Source organism: Hemitrygon akajei, chromosome 30 (genome assembly GCF_048418815.1).
Source record: "Hemitrygon akajei chromosome 30, sHemAka1.3, whole genome shotgun sequence".
NCBI classification, from domain to species: domain Eukaryota; kingdom Metazoa; phylum Chordata; class Chondrichthyes; order Myliobatiformes; family Dasyatidae; genus Hemitrygon; species Hemitrygon akajei.
Window position 1 is genome coordinate 2,322,807 of NC_133153.1, and position 18,018 is coordinate 2,340,824.

The 18,018-nt window shown below is 40.0% G+C and overlaps 1 protein-coding gene across 7 annotated transcripts in view; it reads right to left on the minus strand.

Moving 5' to 3' along the window:
- secisbp2l (SECIS binding protein 2-like) overlaps positions 1-18,018 on the minus strand; it is a 197,699-nt gene that overhangs the window by 16,917 nt on the left and 162,764 nt on the right. For 6 of the 7 annotated variants that reach the window (XM_073032863.1, XM_073032858.1, XM_073032857.1 and 3 more), the window contains 7 exons: positions 16,794-16,961; positions 16,268-16,409; positions 15,302-15,468; positions 13,650-13,788; positions 11,272-11,434; positions 5,298-5,518; positions 4,326-4,480 (listed from right to left, as the gene is read on the minus strand). In XM_073032863.1, coding sequence (XP_072888964.1) covers positions 4,326-4,480; positions 5,298-5,518; positions 11,272-11,434; positions 13,650-13,788; positions 15,302-15,468; positions 16,268-16,409; positions 16,794-16,961 — 1,155 coding nt within the window. The remainder of the gene's footprint in view (positions 1-4,325; positions 4,481-5,297; positions 5,519-11,271; positions 11,435-13,649; positions 13,789-15,301; positions 15,469-16,267; positions 16,410-16,793; positions 16,962-18,018) is intronic. The other variant, XM_073032859.1, reaches the window with a different exon arrangement.

Consider the following 18,018-nt stretch of genomic DNA (forward strand, 5'->3'; position numbering starts at 1 on the left):
CCTGGTATCAGGTGCTGTCGATGTCCTTGTTAACCATGTGGTTTTTGTCCAGATGCTCTGGCTTCCTCTCACATCCCAAAGATGTGGGCTAGTGGGTTCGTTAATTGCTGCAAGATGTTGTCACTAGGTAGGTAAACTTTGACAGGAAATTGGAGTAGGTGGTTTACAGGTACAGGCATGTCTGGCAAGTAGGAGCTTTTCCAAAAGCAAGATCGTGTTCAAGATCGACACGTTCCTGTTAAAGGGAAGGGCAAGGCTGGAAGGAATGCAAAACCTTGGATGCTCCTGTCAGAGGGGGAAAAAAAAGAGGCATGGGTCAGGTACAGGCAGCTTGGTTCAAATGAATCCCAGGAGTACCGGGGACACGCGAGAACAGAGGATGCACGAGTATTTATCACGGAGGAAATCAGAAGCGCAAAAAGTAGACACGAGATAACTCTGGCAGAGAAGACCATGAAGAAACTTCAGAAGAGATTGTTGTACATTAAAGGAAAAGAACAACTGGAGAGAGAATGAGACCCCTCAGAGACCAAAGTGGTAATATGCATGTGGAGTCATAGGAAATAGACAAGGTCCTCAATGAACACAAACAAAATGCTGGTGGAACACAGCAGGCCAGGCAGCATCTATAAGAAGCACTGTCGACGTTTCGGGCCGAGACCCTTTGTCAGGACTAACTGAAAGGCGAGATACCAATGAAGGTCCTCAATGAATATTTCTCCTCTATTCTTATGGAAGAAATTCATAATTCTTATGGATTAAAGGCAAGCCGACTTTGGAATATGACATGGTTGATTGGGGAGATCTTGGGGATAGTTAGCACTAAGCTGAGGAGGTGCTGGATGTAAGATTAGATAAATCTTCAGGGCCTGAGCAGGTATATCATAGTCCTGTAGCAGGGACTATGGGAAGCTAGAGAAGAAATTGGGGGAGCTCTGGCTGAGATATACGCATCATCTTCAGTCACAGGAGAGGTACCACAAACCTGGAGAATGTCAAATGTAGTGTCTTTATTAAAGTGCAACAAAGAAAAATCTGGTAAATACTAATCAAGTCTAACATCTGTAGCACATAAGTTATTGGATGGCATTCTGAGAGATTAGAAATATTAAAAGATGGGCTGATTAGGGATAGACAGTTTGGCTGTGGGTGGGATATCACGACTCATGAATAAGGAAGTCTTTTTTTACTTAAGTAATCAAGGTCATTGACAATAGGGCAGTAGATAATGTCCATATGGACTTCAGTAAGGCCTTTGATAAGGTTACAGATGGTAGGCTGCTATGGAAAGTTAGAGCGCATGGGATTGTTCCTTTTGGTAAAAGGAACAATAGTGCGGACTATTATGTGAATGCGGAGAAGGTTCAAACTTCAGTGCTGCAGAGGGACATAGGAGTCCTTGTGCAAGACTCCCAGAAGATTGATTTACAGTTTGAGTTTGTGGTAAAGGCGGCAAATGGAGTGGTGACATTTATTTATTTCAAGGGGAACAGAATATAAAAGCAAGGATATAATGCTGAGGCTTTATAAGACAGGCCGCACTTAACAACAGTTGTCAACGGTTTTGGGCCCCATACCTCAGAAAAGATGAGTTGTCATTGGAGAGAGTCCAGAGGAGGTTCACAAGAATGATTCCAGGAATGAAGAGGTTAACATTTGTTAAACCCTGGGAAAGGTTTCAGTACTATTATAATGGTCTTTCTGTAGAAACAATATTTGGGTTATGGTTAGAGATAGCAGATGCTTTGAAATGTGAGCTGGTCTGTTGTTTGGGGGAGATGATGAGAGAAGACGCTGGAGAGAACTGGTTGGCGAGATTGACTGAGGATCGGTGAATTGGGCTCCAACTGGTGTATATTTGACTGGTTAATTATAATGGGCTCTTTTTGGTTTTTTTTTCTTTTCTAACCTTTAATTAAGATTCATAAATAAGATTCTTCTAATTGTATGCAGTGTGCTGTCTGTTGTTTCTTGGCACTGAGTTGTAATAGAGTTGCAAATTACACAGCATCCACACAAACCAGGGCTTGGGTGGGAGAGCTGTCTCAATCTCAAGGGTTTGGTGGGGCTGGAGTGTGTCTTCCTTAGACTTACGCAGCCAAGGAAACCAGCGGGGTTTAACATATGAGGAGTGTTTGGTAGCTTTGGGCTTGTACTCACTGGAATTTAGAACACGTGGGGATCTCATTGAAATCTACCAAGTGTTGAAAGGACTAGGTAGGCTGGTGGTGGAGACTGTTTCCTATGGTGGGGATATCCAGAACTAGAGGGCATCGCCTCAAAATTGAAGGGGTGACCTTTCAGAACAGAGGAGGAATTTTTTTTTTGCCAGAGAGTAATCTGTGGAATGCTCTGCCATAGACTGTGGTGGAGGCCAAGTCCTTGAGTATACATAAGGTGGAAGTTGATAGTTTCCTGATCGGTTCAAGTTGTATTATTTATCATCTTATATCAATAATTTGAATGAGAATGCACAAGGTATAATTAAGTAGCTTTTCAGTATGTTTTAGGATTATAATATATGGGTCTCTGACAACGGTGCCAGAGGTAGACAGAGGTGAGGGCAGCATTTGGCACGCTGGCCTTCAGCTGAGTGAAGCTGGGACGTTGCAGTTACAGAAGATATTGGTAAATAGCATTTGGTTTACAGGTTTCCCCCACTATCCAAAGTTAAAGCTTTCCTATGAAACTGTTTGTAAGCCGAAATGTCGTAAAGCGAAGAAGCAATTACCATTAATTTATATGGGAAAATTTTTTGAGCATTCCCAGTTCCAAAAAATAACCTACCAAATCATACCAAATAACACATAAAACCTAAAATTACACTAACATATAGTAAAAGCAGGAATTATATGATAAATATACAGCCTATATAAAGTAGAAATATTGTATGTACGGTGTAGTTTCACTTATCAAAATCGGGAAAGTCCTGACGAAGGGTCTCCGCCAGAAATGTTGACAGTGCTTCTTCCTATAGATGCTGTCTGGCCTGCTGCGTTTCACCAGCATTTTGTGTGTGTTGCTTGAATTTCCAGCATCTGCAGATTTCCTTGTGACAGTGAGCCAAAATCGATTTGGAGAGAAAAAAAAAATCTGCACGTACACGCATGTGCACGCAACTGCCCGCACAAGGCTTCACGGTCATGGTAGTCTTTCTCAGGGTAAACACACGTATAAAACGGGCGTCTTTTTTTTGTAAAAGCAAAAATCCTCTTTGGTTAGCGAAAATGGGTACTAATGTAGGTTTTTGTGACAGCGAGCTATCGTAAAGCGAAAGTTCGAAAAACGGGGGCCACCTGTATTGTGTTCTTTTTGCTCACCATGCTACAAGAATGATTGAATTATGCTGGGAAGAATGCAAATTAGGATGCTGCCAAGATTTGAAGGACTGAGTGATGGAGAATGACCAAGCAGGCTAGGACTTATCTCTTTGTTGCTGAGAAGAATGAGGACTGATCTTGTAGAGGTGCATGGATAGGGTGAATGCACAGAGTCTTTCTCTCAGGCTTTGGAAATCCAGAATTAGAGGGTACAAGTTTAAGGTAAGAGGGGACAGATTCAATAGGAACCAGAGTGGCATGCTTTCACCCAGAGTTGGTCTGTTTCTGAAATGAGGTGACACAAGCAATGATAAGGCAAGTACATAAACATTTAAAAGGCACTTTGACAAGTACAAAAGTCTAAAGGGATATAGTTAAGACCAAACATAGACAAATGCAACTAACTTGATGGGCATCTTGGTTGGCATGGACTAGTTGGGTCAAAAGCCCCATCTCCACACTATATACCTTAATAAGAGGAGTAGAGTAAGGATATCTGAGGTGCAAGTTTTCTACAGAGAGTAGTGATTATCTGGAACAAGATGCAGAGGAGAAAAAAATAATGTTTTAAAGGCATGTGACAAATACTCAGAATGACCGAGAGACAGGCACATGGGATTAGAGTAGATAGGCATCACAGTTGGCATGTACGAGATGGGCTAAAGGAGGTGGTTTTGCAATGAATATATAATTCTGTATTTTAACCTAATATACAATTAAAAAAATTAGTAACTTACTGATCATTCCAAATATTGATAAAAAAAATACATGAAAACAATGCTATTTTAACTTAGTGTATAGTCTGCTAATTCTACTGCTGTTTCACAGTAAATATAATTTTTCCGTTTAACTGTTCAATTAGTAGAAGCATGCTGCAACACTGATACATAAATGGCAATTATCAAGCACTAGGTTGCCATCCATTAGAACTGAGGTGCATTGCATATACAGTATTTTATGTCCATATTGAAATGGAAATCTATGGGACCAAGTCCAACAACATACCTCAGCACCACTGTAGTTGAAAATCCCCACAACACTAACAGGAACAAGTTTATTCACGCAACGACCAAGAGCTTTACGTCCAAGAGCAAAGACAAAAGGAATTTCCTGTTCCCGTGCCATAGCAATCACATTGTATAAAGCTTCATCCAGTCCACCTGAAAGAAGAATGGGACCATGAATTAAGCGAAGTGTTACTCCAGTTAGCAGCTGTAATGACTGTGAAACTGAGAGCAAATGCCAATATTATTCTGTAAAATCTGCATTAATTTCTGACATCTGAATGCAGGCAATGAAGCACAGAAATTCACTAATTGCTGTCAGTAATATCCTGTTCCTCCACAGACTTCATTATTCAACAAACTGACTTGCCCAGAACTTAAGGTTTTCATGTATTCACATTTAAAACTACAGAAAATATTTAGCCTTACTAAATGAGATGAAACTTTTTAAACAGCTTACTTAAGACAATTATTTCTTCATTATCCATGTTCCAGAAAATTTTAACGTGCCAATTTACTTCGAACATTTGCAAGTTCCAGTAACATACTTTTCTCTACATTTGTTTTTTTACTTTCCACCAGTGTGTACACTTAAACTATTTACTTCCTTACTTGCTGTCCAAGAATCACATTTGTTACAAAGCCAGTTTGATAGCAAAACCTACGCTCTATGCTATGGATATCCAGGCTGAAAATCAGATACCTAGGCCCCATACTGTGGACATCTAGACTGAAAACCAGATACCACAGAACCCACTTAATATTTATGGGCAGATCTTGATGTTGCTAACTGAAAATTCCCAGTCTTTATTTCAGCATTAGATAATTACAACACCAAAAAAGAAAATACAATTGATCAAAAATGCTGGTAAAAGTCAGGTCAGGCAGCATCTCTGGAAAGAGAAACATTGAATGTTTCAAGCCCAGGACTTGTAGTTTTATCTATAACATGATTTAATGATGTCTCATATACCTTTAGACTGAATTTTCTCACAATTTGGAGAGATGATTACACACTTAATCTTTTTTAGTTTCATGTGCTTGGTTACTTCTCGTAGACCCATGACAAGTCTTCTCTTCATTTTAGCTTTGATTGGATCTTTCTGGTAAACACGTTCTTGAAAGCGAACAAGTTCTTGCAGTAGCAAAGTCACACATTCGTCGATATCTTTACTGAGCACTTGATTACAATATCTGGTGCAGGGAAAAATTTAAACAGTGTAAAAGAAAGGTATTTTTTGCCATAATTAAAAAAAAAATTGATAGCATGGCTACTTAGAAAACATAACCAAGTAACTTTGGGATACGATAGTTTACTCTGTAATACTGAAATTAATATGTATTTAATATCCAGAATCATCCAATGTTTGCGCCTTTGGATTCAGCTGGTAGTCTAATTGAACAGAATCATTAAAACACTGCAACAAGGCAACAGGTCTTTTAGCCACTTAGTCCATGTCGAACTATTATTCTTTCTAGTCACATTGACCTGCACCTGGACCATAGCCCTCCATACCCCTCCCATCCATGTACTTATCCAATGAGCCTTCTGATTCTCTGTTGGCCATCAAAATCTATATTTGACCATTTATTCATTCTCATCAAAAGTTAGTAATAAAAATGACTGTTTTAGTTGGAAGAAGATCAAACATACACATCTTCATTTGATCCCACTGGTCATCAATAAGTAACCCGATACACTACAAATTATTTTGTAAGGAAACTACCTTTGCCCATAATTATTTTCAATTAGCTTTCTTGTGAAACAAATATTCAACTAAACAGAGTACTATGCACCAGACTAGACATGCCCAGGCATTATCCCTGAAGAAGATGGCAGATTTTGCTATTGACATTTTTTTTTGGGGAGAAGGAAGTCGGAGGATCAGAACGGGAGTGCAGCGGGAGCCATTTTGATTTTTTTTTCTTCTTCTCATTGGAGTTAAGAGAGTCGGGACTGCGCAGGCGTGTGACGTTGGGCAGTGAAGCGGGGAAGATTTAAAAAAGACACAGTCTTATACAGCGGGCAGCGGAGTGAGCCGGGAGCAGAGTGTAGGCTTAAGGGTTTTGGCTCAACGGGCTTAGATGGAAGCGGGCGAGGCAAGGTAGGTTTAGGTTTCAGTTGTTCCAGTTATTTGAGGAAAGGGGAAGTATGAGTGTGAGGGCAGCTTGTTGTTCTCGGTGTCAGATGTGGGAGGTCCTGGAGTCTCCTAGCCTCCTGGACGTCCATATCTGAGCCAGGTGTGCCGAGCTGCAGCTCCTAAGGGACCGTGTTAGGGAACTGGAGCTACAGCTCCATGACCTTCGTCTGGTCAGGGAGAGTGAGGAGTTACAGGCAGGTGGTCACACCGGGGCCATGGGAGGCAGACAGGTGGGTCACGGTTAGGAGGGGGAAGGGGAAGAGTCAGGTACTAGAGAGTACTCCAGTGGCTGTACCCCTTGACAATAAGTACCCCTGTTTGAGTACTGCTGGGGGGGGGGGGGGGGGGGGGGGGAGAGAGAGAGAGAACAGCCTACCTGGGGGAAGCAACGTGGCCGTGCCTCTGGCACAGACTCCGGCCCTGTAGCTCGGAAGGGTAGAGAAAGGAAGAAAAAGGCAGTAGTAATAGGGGACTCGATAGTTAGGCGATTCTGTGGGCGCAATCAGGAGACCGGACGGTAGTTTGCCTCCCTGGTGCCAGGGTCCGGGATGTTTCTGATCGCATCCAAGATATCCTGAAGTGGAAGGGTGAGGAGCCAGAGGTCGTGGTACATATAGGTACCAATGACATAGGTAGAAAAAGGAAAGCGGTCCTGAAAGAATTTAGGGAGTTAGGAAGGCAGCTGAGCAGGACCGCAAAGGTAGTAATCTCGGGATTACTGCCTGTGCCACGTGACAGTGAGAGTAGGAATGGAATGAGGTGGAGGATAAATGCGTGGCTGAGGGATTGGAGCAGGGGGCAGGGATTCAAGTTTCTGGATCATTGGGACCTCTTTTAGGGCAGATGTGACCTCTACAAAAAGGACGGGTTACATTTGAATCCTAGGGGGACCAATATCCTGGCGGGAAGGTTAAATAGAGCTGTTAGGGAGGGTTTAAACTAATTTGGCAGGGGGATGGGAACCGGAATGAAATAGATCTAAGGTAGTGAGCAGTAAGGATGTCAGGAAGGACAGGCAGGCGATGGAGCAAATTTGCAGCCATTGGGATGAGTTGCAGTGTAATCAATGCAAAAAGTACCAAATACTGGACTTAAGATGTTATACTTAAATGCACGCAGCATAAGGAATAAGGTGGATGATCTTGTCGTACAGCTACAGATTAGCAGGTATGATATTGTGGCCATCACTGAGACGTGGCTAAAGGATGAGTGTATCTGGGATCTGAACATCCAAGGATACACGGTGTATTGGAAGGATAGGCAGGTAGGTAGAGGGGGTGGCGTGTCTTTAATGGTAAGAAATGATATTAAATCATTAGAAAGAATTGACATAGGATCGGAAGGTACAGAATCTTTATGGGTTGAGCTAAAAAATTGCAGGGGTAAAAAGACCCTGATGGCAGTTACCTACAGGCCTCCAAACAGTTGCAGTGATGTGGACTACAAATTACAACAGGAAATAGAAAAGGCTTGCCAGAAGGGCAGTGTTATGATAATTGTAGGGGATTTTAACATGCAAGTGGATTGGGAAAATCAGGTCGGCACTGGATCTCAGGAGAGAGAATTTGTAGAATGTCTACGAGATGGCTTTTTAGAACAGCTTGTCGTTGAGCCCACTAGGGGATCGGCTGTACTGGATTGGGTATTGTGTAATGAACCAGAGATGATTAGAGAGATGGAAGTGAAGGAATCCTTAGGAGGTAGTGATCATAACATGATTGAGTTAATTGTGAAATTTGAGAAAGAGAAGCTGAAATCCAATGTCGGTATTTCAGTGGAGTAATGGAAATTACAGTGGCATGAGAGAGGAACTGGCCAAGGTTGACTGGAAACGGACACTAGCAGGAAGGACGGCACAGCAGCAGTGGCTGGAGTTTATGCAAGAAGTGAGGAAGGTGCAAGACAGATATATTCCAAAGAAGAAGAAATTTTCGAATGGAAAAAGGATACAACCGTGGCTGACAAGAGAAGTCAAAGCCAAAGTAAAAGCAAAGCAGAGGGCATACAAGGAAGCAAAAATTAGTGGGAAGACAGAGGATTGGGAAGTTTTTAAAAGCTTACAAAAGGAAACTAAGAAGGTCATTAAGAGGGAAAAGATGAACTATGAAAGGAAGCTAGCAAATAATATCAAAGAGGATACTAAAAGCTTTTTCAAGTATATAAAGAGTAAAAGACAGGTGAGAGTAGATATAGAACCGATAGAAAATGATGCCGGAGAAATTGTAATAGGAGATAAGGAGATGGCAGAGGAACTGAACGAGTATTTTGCATCAGTCTTCGCTGAGGAAGACTTCAACAATATACCGGATATTCAAGGGTGTCAGGGAAGAGAAATATGAGCAATCACAATTACGACAGAGAAAGTACTCAGGAAGCTGAATAGTCTAAGGGTAGATAAATCTCCTGGACCAGATGGAATGCACCCTTGTGTTCTGAAGGAAGTAGCTGTGGAGATTGCGGAGGCATTAACAATGATCTTTCAAAAGTCGATAGATTCTGGCCTGGTTCCGGAGGACTGGAAGATTGCAAATGTCACTCCGCTATTTAAGAAGGGGGCAAGGAAGCAAAAAGGAAATTATAGACCTGTTAGTTTGACATTGGTGGTTGGGAAGTTGTTGGAGTCGATTGTCAAGGATGAGGTTAGAGAGTACCTGGAGGAATATGACAAGATAGGCAGAACTCAGCATGGTTTCCTTAAAGGAAAATCCTGCCTGACAAACCCAGTGCAATTTTTTGAGGAAATTACAAGTAGGCTAGACAAGGGAGATGCAGTAGATGTTGTGTATTTGGATTTTCAGAAGGCCTTTGACAAGGTGCCGCACATGAGGCTGCTAAACAAGATAAGAGCCCATGGAATTACAGGAAAGTTACATACGTGGATAGAGCGTTGGTTGATTGGCAGGAAACAGAGAGTGGGAATAAAGGGATCCCATTCTGGTTGGCTGCCGGTTACCAGCCGCTTCTTTTTACGTTGTATATCAACGATTTGTATTATGGAATAGATGGCTTTGTGGCTAAGTTTGCTGATGATACAAAGATAAGTGGAGGGGTTGGTAGTGCTGAGGAAACAGTCTGCAGAGAGGCTTGGATAGATTGGGGGAATGGGCAAAGAAGTGGCAAATGAATTACAATGTCGGAAAGTGTACAGTCATGCACTTTGGTAGAAGAAATAAACGTGCAGACTATTATTTTAAATGGGGAGAGAATTCAAAGTTCTGAGATGCAACGGGACTTTGATAGATAGGTAACTGAGTATTCAGGGCATCACAGGTTATGGTGAGAAGGCGGGGGAATGGGCCTAAAGGGGAGATTGGATCAGCTCATGATGAAATGGCAGAGCAGACTCGATGGGCCGAATGGCTGACTTCTGCTCCTTTGTCTTATGGAAATGTCAGTTAAATTTGATTACAGCACCCAGCTGGAAGCCCGAGAAGAGTTTATTCGTCATATATACTGGTAAAGTACTGGATCCTTTTTTAAGGTACATATAATTATTAAGTTTACAGATTACACAAAAACTGGTGTTATGCATAGTGAGGAGGGCTGTCTAAAGCTTCACAGGATAAAGATCAGTTGGAAATTTGGGAGGAGCACTAACATACAAAAGAGAGTTGATATATTTGGGAAGTCAAATAAATTTAAGACATTATTTTTGAACAGAAATCTGAAAATCAAAGTCCATAGATTCCTACAACTGGCAACAGGAAGATAAGGTTGTGGAGGTGTATGGCATAGGTCAGGGCTGAAGAGAGAAGTTTTGGCTATCCTACTATCACTGGTTAGAACACATGGAGGATTGTGCAGAGTTCTGGCCACCACACTATTGAAATAATGTGATTGTGATGGAGTGTGCAAGGGAGATTCATCAGGACATTGTCTAGGCTGGAGGACTTCAGTCATGGGGAAGAAAGTGGATCAGTGGGCTTGTTTTCCCTGGAGTGAAGGGAAATTCAAAGGTGATCTGACAGAAGTTTACAAAGATTACGAAAGGCATGGGCAGGAAAGATGGTCAGAACCTTTTGCTCACTGTGGAGTTATCAAAACTAGAAGTATGGATTTAAGGTGAAATTTTAGGGCCAAGGTTCTTTTTTAAACACAGAATAGCTGACAGATGGAAGATTCTGTCTGGGGTGGTGGTGGAGTCAGGTAAATTCACCAGACTTTAAAGGCATTTAACAGACACTTAAATAGACAAGTCATAGAAGGATATGGTCCTAATGAATTTCATTATACTACAAACTAATCATTTTTCAGTCCAGTAGTTCAATTTATGACAAGGCTCCGTAATAGGCTTAGATGCAGCAGAAGTGTTATCTGTAACGTACCACCTCTGCAAGCAGTTATGATTCTAAAATACAACTCATTCCAGTATCATTGATATCCACCCTACGATTTAAGATACCTAAGCACGTAGCACAGAACAGAGCTACATTTCCATTCCAGATTTGTGAATTACAACTCCAATCACTTGAGGTGAACCCAAAAAGAATATAAATAATCAACATATCCAATGATTAAATGAGATTTTCACTTTTCTATATGGTTCTCTCTATCTCTCCCATCCATGCCTTTCATAGTCTATACATCCTTCTGTCTGATCACCATTCAGTCCTGCTCCCAAGGAAAAACAAGATGGAGGGCCTTAACCAGAAACATTGACTGTCTACTTCCTCCCACAGATGCTGCCTCACCTGCTGAGTTCCTCTAGAGTTTTTTTCACTCAGCCTCCTTATTTTAAGATAAATCCAAGTTTTCATAACATTTCAAATAAGAGACAATTTTGATAAATTCTTCTGAAATACTTACTCTCGAAAGCGCCTACTATGAATTTTTGTGATTGTTGAAGATGCCATTGGACTGCCAACTCCAGAACTGACTGGGGAGCCTTGTGAAACTGGTGTCATACTGTACGGAGAATTCTGGCTTGCAGGAGACAGAGATGTATCACTGGTAACACTCAAACCAATATCTAGAAATAAGAATATTTAAATACAACATTTAAGTTCATCACAAAGTTCAATTCAGCAATAGGCCTATTATGCTTCTTGTTCACAGATTAGTACCTGGGTACATAGACATCCACACCCAGTTTTGAAAATAACTGTGAATGTCAAGTTTTTGCCTATAGTTAGGAGGTTACTTTGACATTAATTTCAAAGTGTACTACTGAACTGATCTTTCATTCAGGCTTTTCATCTAAAAGGATTATTTACCGATACCTTGTGGATTTATTCTTTAATGGCCAAGACTAATTAAGCTATTGAACTTCATGCTACAACATACAATCAGTTATGCCCTCAACCTTGACTTAAAAGTATAGGTCATTAAATGAACAATTGTACAATAGTTTGGGCAGTAGAAATGGTTCTTAAGGCTGCCACCTCACTGGCTTGCCATCATTTTTGGAGAGAAAGGTTCATTTTCTTTATTTTGGAAGTTATCTTTACAATTCTGTGATCCAGCTCTCAAATTTATTGCCAGATGAAAAGGACTTCTTTTCTACGTTGGAGTCAAAGCCTGTATGGAGACCAATTATTCTTATTTAATAATGAATAGTTAATGACAGACCAAGAACTGAACATATGATGTGAGCTTTTATTTATTTTGAAGTAAAATAAAAATAAGTGGAATCCAAAATTAAGTCTTGTATTTATGCACTACTGCAGAGAAAGATCACTTTACAAAATATGGTTCAAATTCCAACCAATTACCAGGTTTAGAGAATGAAGTGATTTTCCTTTTAATTTCAATGACTGACTGAAGCAATTCTTCAGAAAAGTTATCGGAAAATATTAAGTTTTTAATAGGCTACCAGATGGATAAAAGTTTCTTTATAGAAAAAGTTAAAATTTGGTTTAGTTATTTTTTTAAACCAAACAAAATAACTTTCAAAGATTCAATGGCGTAGCAACTGCTAATAAAAACCTCCTTCACATCTACTCATCAGGCATATATATGTGAACCAATCAGACAAGTGCAACATCATTCAATAATAATTGCTGTTGGTCAAAATGTTTATTTGAGGACAGCTTAAGAAAAAAATAATGTAGCACCATTATAAAATTTCCTATTGCCTAGACATAGCATTCAATAATTGAACAGCTCTCAATTCAGTTTGCCTGACTGCAAAGAGATGAGCCAGATTCAGATTTTTTTTCTGATTCAGATTTATTTATCGTATGAACATGAAAACAGAATAAAAAGTGTTGTTTGCATTAATGGCACCCTGAAGTCCAGGCTCGAACTTCAGGTGCACTGACTCACTGACCCTCTTGCCTCCTGCTTTCATGGATTTCTAATCCTGGGACCCTCTGAACTGTGACAGACCAACATCCAAGGATGTCCTTTGTCACCCATTCACACCGTTCTCCTTTGAGTGCAGAGCTGATGCATAGACTCCAGATATCCTTCATCCTAACCATAGAATTACAGAGGAGATTTACTAGCATGTTGCCTGGATTGGGGAGCATGCCTTATGAGAATAGGTTGAGTGAACTCAGCCATTTCTCCCTGGAGTGGCGGAGGATGAGAGGTGACCTGATAGAGATGTAGAAGATAATGAGAGGCATTGATCTTATCAGAGGCTTTTTCCCAGGGCTGAAATGGCTAGCATGAGAGGGCACAGTTTTAAGGTGCTTGCAAGCAGATACAGATGAGATTTTATTTTTACATGGAGAGTGGAATGGGCTGCCGGCGGCAGTGGTGGAGGCAGGAACGATAGGGTCTTTTAAGAGACTCCTGGATAGGTACATGGAGCTTAGAAAAATAGAGGGCTATGGGCAAGCCTAGGTAGTTCTAAAGGAAGGACATGTTTGGCGCAGCTTTGTGGGCCAAAGGGCCTGTATTGTGCTGTAGGTTTTCTATGTTTCTATCCCACCATTGTTGGCCTTCGAATGTGGGGTGGAGGCTCGGCTCCAGATTGTCCTTCAACAGCCGTTCACATCATTGGCTTTCGAGCACGGAGCAGAAACCTAAACCCCTGATGTCCTTTGACTCAAGCTTCTGGTCAAAATGTGAACATTGGACAATTTCTAACACTCAAAAAGCAACTACATATTGTGGAAGGCATTTAAATACCAGTAAAAATGGCAGTGGTGCATGGAAATGTACCCAAAGAGATATCTAACCACAAAAAAGCAAAAGATCAAAGAAAATATTAATTCACTCCATTTGTAAGGACTTGCCTTCTTGAGAAACCACTTCCTGTGTTAATTTTGGTTCCTCCTGAAAACTTAGCTGCACATCACCTTGTTCTTCTGACCCCACAATTGTTGGCTCTATCGAAAATCTGTTTTTCTTTTCCTCTCTTTCCTTCAGTATAATCTGTGTGCAGTGAAATAAAAAGAATTTTATCATGCTGTTTGGAAAATGAAGCAGAACTGCAATTTAAAATTGCAGTATTAAATAGGGAACTAAAACATTTATTTATCACTATTTTAAACACATAAATTCATTTAAAAAAGTTTTGCATTTTTCTATTTAAACCTTTGCATTTGTTTGTTGAAACAAAGGATGGCCAAGCCTTCACTGAAAGCTACAGCTTAGTCAAAAATGGAATTTGTACTGGTTTGTCTTGGACTTTACTTCCCTCAGAAAGATGGGTCACTCAGTTTTCATAAGCCATCTCAAAAATACACTAATCTGCAGATCCATATTCAAACATTATTTAAGGAAAATATATAACTAGTAATTAGTAAATATATAAATATTTAGGAGTCAGCCAATATAACTCTCATTCATAACAGTGTTTGTCTTTATTTATCAAAGCCAAATTACATTAAAAACTTAAGGTGGAATTGATGCTGCTGGTGATGGTGCTTGAGTTAATTTTTCATCCTCAATTTTATGAAATCTGTTCCAGATTATGGTTACACTTCACCAAAACTAAAATTTCCAAAGTCAAGACTAAGACTTAATTCTTTCACCATGCATTAATTATACAGGAATACTATTTTTTCTAAAGCGTAGTTTCCTCAAAATTTTGTTGTGATTATCATAGACCACTTGAAGCTGAACACAAATATAATGCATTTAATTGCATAATATTGCTGTCACTTGGGAATAGCTCAACTAAGCTAAAAATGTTTTTTTTGATGGTTTTTATTTGTACTCAATGTCTGAGACTTTTTGCTTAGGTGTCCAACAATAATCAGCCAGCACTGATGGATTCCAGTTGCCTTGATGCTCCATGACTGCAATGTTCTGGTGAAACTTTTCATCATGCTTGTCAATGAGAGCATCAAGATTTGCAGGAAAAGTCTAAATGGGAATGCAACAAAAGCCCAGGCTTTGTCTTGGTCACTAATTTTACACACTAAGTAGAGCTCATAGGCTTTCTTAATAATGCTCTGTCTTTGAGATTTAAGCGTACACTCACCACTAATAACAGAAAATATCATGGCTGTTGCAACATTGGCAAGACATTTTGCTATTACAAATATTCCTAAAAACACAACTATTTTATTATAATGAGTACACACAATATGCTATGCACAGAGCATTAGTGTGCATCAATGTGACTGAAAACCAATATACATGTAAATGTTCTGCATAGAACAGTGCATGCATGATGCTTCAAAGGCCTGTCCTCCCATGCAGCATCCGCCCTGCCTAGGCATACCTGGACAAGATACAAAACACTTCAGCTTACACTGTGGACATTTCATTTGACTTGAAATTTGAAGTAAGGAAAAGAAGCAATTACAACAAAATAGTGCATAATTGGAAAATTTCATGGTGATTTTCACCATCAGTAGCCCAAAATCCACAAGAGACATGCAAAAGTATTCAGGAAGCAAAACCTTTGTTGTCTTGTGTTATCTGATCAAGTAGCTACCTTTTTAAGAGCAGTTGGACGTTTTGTTTTTGGAATCTCCCTTTCTTTTCCTCTTTTTATCCTTGGGGCACCAGAATCCAATGGATTATGAAATCCAATAAATTGCTGATTAGGTAAATTTTTCATGCTTCCACAATCTTTGACAGAAAGAAGTGCTGTTGTACCAACTGCAAAATGAAGAATAAAACTTTTATTAGCAGAATATTAGCAGGGCACCATGGTAGTGCAGCAGTTAGAGAAATGCTATTGGGCCATTAGAATTGGCAGTTCAGTTCTGGTACTGGCTATAAGGAGTTTGTATGTTCTTCCTGTGACTGCGTGGGATTGCTCCGGCTGCTCCGGTTTCCTCCCACATTCCAAAGACATACCAATTAGTAGGTTAACTGGTCATTGTAAATTGTCCTGTGATTTAGGGTTAGGGTCAGCTCATTAGGCTGGAAGGACCTCTTCTGTGCTGTATCTCTAAATAAATGAATGTATCAATGCTAAGAATTAGGAGAGAGATCTCAGGACTGAAAGATCAATATCTGTGAAATGATTTTATCAAATATTTAGGAAAACGATCGTAAAACAATGGAAGTTAAGATACCTGGGAATGTGATTCAGTTAAAAGTCAGCACAATGTCACGGGCCGAAGGGTCCTATGTTCTATGTGACCGAAGGGTACTGTGCTGTAATGTTCTATGTGATCTGTTACCTGGACCTTATGGCTTTCAATCTGGTCCTTTCTTACATCATTTACACCAATTGATATTGGATACTGATACTGGCTCACTAGAACTCCTTAATTTTTGTAATGACAGCTGAGAAACATGGTTAGGGTTTATTCTAGATCTAATTTATGTCAAGGGTAGTGGAAGTGTTCATTCCCTATCAAGGTATTTGACTGTCATCAGCAGTAACATCAATAATATATCCAGTTTACAGGCAAAATTGGCACACAAGTAGTACAACAATGAAGTTTACCTGAGTATGTCAGTGGTTTTGTATTAGTCATTTGCCTGGCTTTCATGGCTTGTTGCTGCTTCTCTAGTGCAGCTAACATGTCACCAAGATCCAGCTGCACAGGAGCTTTACTCTTTCTCCCTGCTGCCTTATTCAGAGCCTCCTTGAGAAAATGCAAAACATGAAAAAGACCACAGCATAAAATACCTCTGACATTAAATGAATGCTTTGGGATACACAAATGTATTATTTCTTTCATGAAGTTAATGAGGTAATTTAAAAAAAATATATACAACCTTAATATGAGCTCCATCACAGTGCAAGACATTTATAACCACAAAGTTAATCCAGCAGAGTGATATGAGTTACCTGATTCAAGTTACCTAATCAAATGGGATTAAGTTATGGGTGCCAAAATTTATCCAATTAAGTAAATCATGAGCTGCATTTCAATGTTTTCTAACTTAAGCTTTGGCTGTTGCATCATTTAAAACATCCGAGTAAGTATACCTTCAACCTTTAAAGAAACTTCTAAAAAGTTACTGACCTGGAGTTTTTTTTGCTCCATGCTAATCTCTGAATACTCCCGAGCAGTGGCGAGCGCTGCAGCCAATGCTTTTTTCCTTTGACTTTTAGCACGTTTTGGAATAGCTGTAGTTATTGGAATTGGTGTCTGCACTATATTGATTGGAGAGGTTTCTGGGAGATCACCCAACTAGGGAAATGCAAAATTAACAAACAATAATAAACATCAAAATTCCTCATTTATTTCATGGATTAGAAAGCAGTAAAATACCATCACCAATCTTCTACAAAATGGTAGATGTTTCTGCCCCACTTTGATTTCAGAATCAGAATCAGCATGTGTCGTGAAATTTGTTAGTTTAGCAGCAGTAGCACAATGCAATATACAATATAGAAAGAAAAAAAAGTAAATCAGTTACAGGACACGTACACAGCAAGTTACAGTAAATATGCCTATTGAATAGATTAAAATAGTGCAAATACAGAAATAACACAGTATATTTAAAAAAAAAGTGAGGTAGTGCTCATGGGTTTAATGTCTATTAAGGAATCATATGGCAGAGGGGAAGAAGCTGTTTCTGAATCACTGAGCCTTCAGGCTTCTGTACCTCCTTCCTGAGAGTAGCAATGAGAAGAGGGCATGCCCTGGGTGAAGGGAATCTTATTAAGGAGGCTAGTACCCAGGATGGAGCTGACGAATTTTACAACTTTTTGTAGCTTATTTCGGTGCTATGCAATATTGCCCCCATACCAGACAGTGATGCATCCTGTCAGAATGCTCTCCACAGTACATCTAAAGAAGCTTTTGAGGGTCTTAGGTGACAAACCAATCTCTTCAAACTGCTAATGAAATATAACTACTGCCTTGCCTTCTTTATAGATGTATCAGTACGTTAGGACCAGGTTAGATCCTCAGAGATCTTGACACCCAGGAACTTAAAACTGTTCACTCTTTCCGCCTCTGATCCCTCTATTAGGATTGGTGTGTGGTGTGCTCCCTCACCTTACTCTTCCTGAAGCCCACAATCAACTCTTCTGTCTTACTGATTTTGAGTGCAAGGTTGTTGCTGCGAAACCACTCTATTAGTTGGCATAACTTGTTCCTGTATGCTCTCTCATCTCCATCTGAGGTTCTACCAACAATGGTTGTATCAGCAAATTGATAGATGGTATTTGAGCTATGCCTAGCTGCACGATCATGGGTACAGAGGAAGTAGAGCAGCAGGCTAAGCACACATCCCTGAGAT